The sequence below is a fragment of the Nicotiana tomentosiformis genome, chromosome 1, assembly GCF_000390325.3.
Source record: "Nicotiana tomentosiformis chromosome 1, ASM39032v3, whole genome shotgun sequence".
NCBI lineage: Eukaryota > Viridiplantae > Streptophyta > Magnoliopsida > Solanales > Solanaceae > Nicotiana > Nicotiana tomentosiformis.
In genome coordinates this window covers 81,946,295-81,950,393 of record NC_090812.1, presented here as the reverse complement: position 1 = coordinate 81,950,393, position 4,099 = coordinate 81,946,295, and the positions used below count along the sequence as shown (strand labels likewise).

Sequence of the window (4,099 nt, the reverse complement as noted above, 5' to 3'; positions counted from 1 at the left end):
ATAAACTTACTCCCATAGATTAGGGAGATAATTTTAGTCAAAAACTCCAACTTTGCTTAAGCAAAAGTTTCACATAAATGAGTTGTAGCGTGAAGGAAAAGAATTAAAGGTTTCGTACTCGAAACTTTGAGAATAAAAAAATTGCTGAGTCAAAAACTAAAAGAAAAAAAAGCCTTTGTTTTCCATTGCTGTTGCTCTTTTTCCATGTGAGGCCAAAATGATATTGGGGAGCCCTCAATTCACATGACATGTGTATTCATTCCAGAGTGGCTTTTTGTCCATTCTCTTGTCATTTCATTTCAAAATTCCATACATAATTACCTCTTTTTTCTTTTGTACAAAGTGGAGTGATTTTTACACCTTTTATTACTCTTTTGCTTGCTTTGCCTTTTCTCTTAGACCTACTGCTGCTCTTCAAAGTCCCAAAAAGGCCAAGCACTTGCCATGCCAGGCCTGCAATAATTTTCAGACCTTTCCAGAAATTCCTAGAGGAGTAGGGACCACCACAAAGCCACAACATAGAAAAAAGCATCTTCATTTCTTAGTGGAGACACGTGGCAACATGCATGTCGTTGGCTGCAATAATCAAGAAAAAGATAAAGTGCCCAAAATGAATGAAATACAAAGTCATCCCTTAATTCACAAAGTTCGCATCTTTACCTACATTAATAATTATATTGTTAGTGCAATTTCACCTCCAAAATTATTCTGTCTTATTTTTTAACTTACCATTGTTACTAACCATGAACAATTACACTAAATATAAAGTGGTTTTTCAAGATTTATTGTTGTGTGTCCTGCATATTCGATTATGGTTGTCATTGTAAAGCTATAATTAAGGTCTTAAGATCTTATAGACTAGCTGTCGGTACTGCACATCTACACACAAAATTCAGTATCACCAGGTCCATGACGGAGACAATGAAACTAGGCATTTTATCGGAAATTCCATTCAAAGCTTATAATGTGAAAATTATAAAGAGAGAATAGAGGGAGGGAGGATCCAAGTCCAAGATTCAGAATTAAAAAGAAAAACATCACCAACACTACTCATACAAATAAATACACATCCAAGGCTCCTCTTACACTAACATTAAGGATTAAAACTATTATAAGCAATACATAAAAAGTAAAAGGGAGAGTTCCATAGGTTCCTCTTACACACATAGAATCAAATAAATAAACAAAGATAATTTGGACAGATGAATGCAATTCTTTTTCCACTTCTTTTCTTTTTTCTGGTAGTGGTTGCAAAAGTTGTTTTAGTTGGTTGGGTTACTGCGGAAAGAACCCAATGCCTTAATTGCTGAACCTCTCAAGATATACTGATGATATACTGCTGCTACCAATGCTCCCACAAATGGTCCAACCCAGAAAATCCACTGCAATCACATATATCAACACAATTATATCAGTTTTAAGTCATTTTCCCAAAAAAGATTTACAGGATAAAATCATTTCTTGAGAATTCACATATGGTCGAAAGTCACTTTACTTACAATTATCTTAACTTTCGACTTTATATTACTTGCTCAAACTAATATTTAGACATTATTATTAGTGGGCGTTTGGGCTTGAGAATTGTAAAATTCCGGAAAAAAGTAAAAAAAAAAAAAAAAAAAAATTAAGTGAAAATTGTATTTGAAAATTAAAGTAGTGTTTAGCATGAATATAATTTAGGGTTGTTTTTTAATATTTGTGAGTGATCTGAGTGAAAATTTTGATAAAAAACTTTTTGAAAATTTTCAAAAAATTCCAAATGGTCAAACACTATTTCGAAAAAAAGTGGAAAAAAGCCAAACGGGCTCTTAATCTTAGCACTCAAAAATATATTTTTTAAAATTTTGATGAAAGAGCTTACTTGATCATCCCAGATTTTTTCAGTGTTGTAAATGACAGCAGCTCCAAAGCTCCTAGCAGGGTTAATACCAGTTCCAGTAATAGGAATAGTAGCCAAATGAACCATGAAAACAGCAAAACCAATTGGCAGAGGGGCCAAAACCTATCAACATCCAAGAAAATTAAAATACCCAATATTAGTAACCATAATTTTGTATTATATGAATGGGAGCTTAGCATAACTGGTAAAGTTGTTTCCACATGGATTCGTGAAAATAACTTCATCCAAAAATGCAGGTTAAGGCTGTATATAATAGACCCCACGTAACGGGATCTTAGTACACGGGACTGCCCTTTTATAATTTTGTATCATATTTTCTTGAACAAAAAAAGGAGAGAAATTTAGTAACACATAAGCTACTTACAGGGACATGGGAGTCACGGGCACTTCTTTTAGGGTCAGTAGCAGAGAAAACAGTGTAAACAAGAACAAAAGTTCCAATAATCTCAGCACCCAAAGCTGTGCCCTTGTTATAACCAGGTTGCACAAAATTAGCACCACCACCTAATGTGTTGTAGTAATGTTTCATGAAACCTTTCACTAAACCAACACCACAAATTGCACCTAATGACTGTGCAATAATATATCCCACTGCTCTTAACAATGACACTTTTCTTGCTAAGAACAACCCAAATGTCACTGCTGGGTTAATGTGTCCACCTGCAACACACAAAAAAGAAGAAAAAAACCACAAAAGTCAGTTCTTTTCTATTTAACTGGAACACATAATTTTTTTTTTCTGGAACACATAATTAAGTATACATAAACAAGAATTTCAAAAATGCATATACTAAGGGTCCGTTTGGCCATAAAAAAATATACTTTTTTCTGAAAAATTTTCATTTTTTTTTCGGAATAGTGTCCGAAAAGAAAATTTTCAAATTTCACAGAATTTTTTTGAAAATTTAAAAGTTATTTTTCAAAATTTTCACTTCAAACGACTTTGTAAAAATTCAAAAACAGTTCCAAATTATTTTCATGTCCAATCACAACTCTAATTTTCACATATCATGAAAAAAAATTCACTTTTATCCAAAATTTCACAATTCTTATGTCCAAACGCCCACTAAAGTTCTAAGGTTACTCCATACAAACTTTAATGTTATCATGCTAAAATGTTACACCATACGTACCATACGTATTTAAGACAACAATTTCTAAGATACTCTTGGTCTGTGCAGAAGTATTTCCATCTTTCTTATATGTCATAGCTAATCAAACACTACAGTATAAAACGAAACACAGTCCTGATGTATTAAGCTCCCGCTATACGCAGGGTTCATAGAAGGTCCGGTAACACAGGTTCTATCGTACGCAACCTTATCATAGTAAAACGAAAAGAAGAGAGTAATATTATAGGTCACACTCATATATAACTAACTTAAAATTCTAGATCAGTCTCGAAAAAGAGTTAAGGGTATAGTAAATTTACCAGATATACCGGCAGTGCAGTAAACAAGAACAAAAATCATGCCACCAAAAGCCCAAGAAATACCAAGAATACCAACCCCATCACATTTATCAGCACCATTCAACTTCTTGTGACCAATTACAGTTGCAACAGTGACGTAAAGGAAAAGAAGAGTAGCAATGAACTCAGCAATAAGAGCTCTGTGAAAAGACCAGAGCTTGAGTTCTGCAAAATCAAGCAAAGGAGCTGGTGGTGGGTCCACGTAATCCTTCCCGTGCTGTTGATGAACTTGTCCTTCTTCAATCACGTCCTTTGACATTTTTTCTTTCTTCTGATTTTCTGAAGAAGATGAGTTAAAAGTGATTTGTTCAGAGAAGGTGATGGGTTTTGGTGAGCTTTTATTGAGAGTGGTGCAGAGGATTTATGGATAAGATAAGGGTACTATGGGAATAGAATTTTGTATTTGAAAGAAAACATAAAAGGAATAATTACACTCTTGATCCTTCAACTATTGATAAAAGTTGATTTTGATTCTTATGATATTTTACTCAATAAATTTGACTTTGAATTAATTAATATGTGAATTTTCTGATCAGTTTCCAAATGAAATATGTTATACTTAGATCATATTTAGAATAATATAATCCTCAATATGGAGGATTAGTATAAAGTTAACATTACACAAATGGTAATTAAAGTGCGTCCAGCAAAACTCCTTTTTCATTTATTAGGTGACTAAGCTAGCGTTTCGCCATAGATTCCCAAATTTGTTCTGAAAAATTTGATTT

General features: G+C 33.2%; 1 protein-coding gene across 1 annotated transcript; it reads right to left on the bottom strand.

Moving 5' to 3' along the window:
- Positions 1-1,022: 1,022 nt before the first annotated feature.
- Positions 1,023-3,796, bottom strand: LOC104107965 (aquaporin PIP2-7). The gene is made up of 4 exons (XM_009616917.4): positions 3,333-3,796; positions 2,265-2,560; positions 1,862-2,002; positions 1,023-1,382 (listed from the first exon to the last, which is right to left on the bottom strand). The coding sequence occupies exons 1-4, from the start codon at positions 3,628-3,630 to the stop codon at positions 1,263-1,265; spliced, it is 855 nt and encodes a 284-aa protein (XP_009615212.1). The 5' UTR covers positions 3,631-3,796; the 3' UTR covers positions 1,023-1,262.
- Between the last annotated feature and the right edge of the window lie 303 nt (positions 3,797-4,099).

Bases quoted from the DNA above. Each gene is read 5' to 3' on its own strand.
- LOC104107965 (XM_009616917.4), bottom strand. From the start codon at position 3,630: ATGTCAAAGGACGTGATTGAAGAAGGACAAGTTCATCAACAGCACGGG. The intron at 2,003-2,264 runs GTAAGTAGCTTA...GGATGTTGATAG, and splicing joins CCCGTGACTCCCATGTCCCT to GTTTTGGCCCCTCTGCCAAT. The intron at 1,383-1,861 runs GTAAGCTCTTTC...ATGTGATTGCAG, and splicing joins AAAAAATCTGGGATGATCAA to TGGATTTTCTGGGTTGGACC.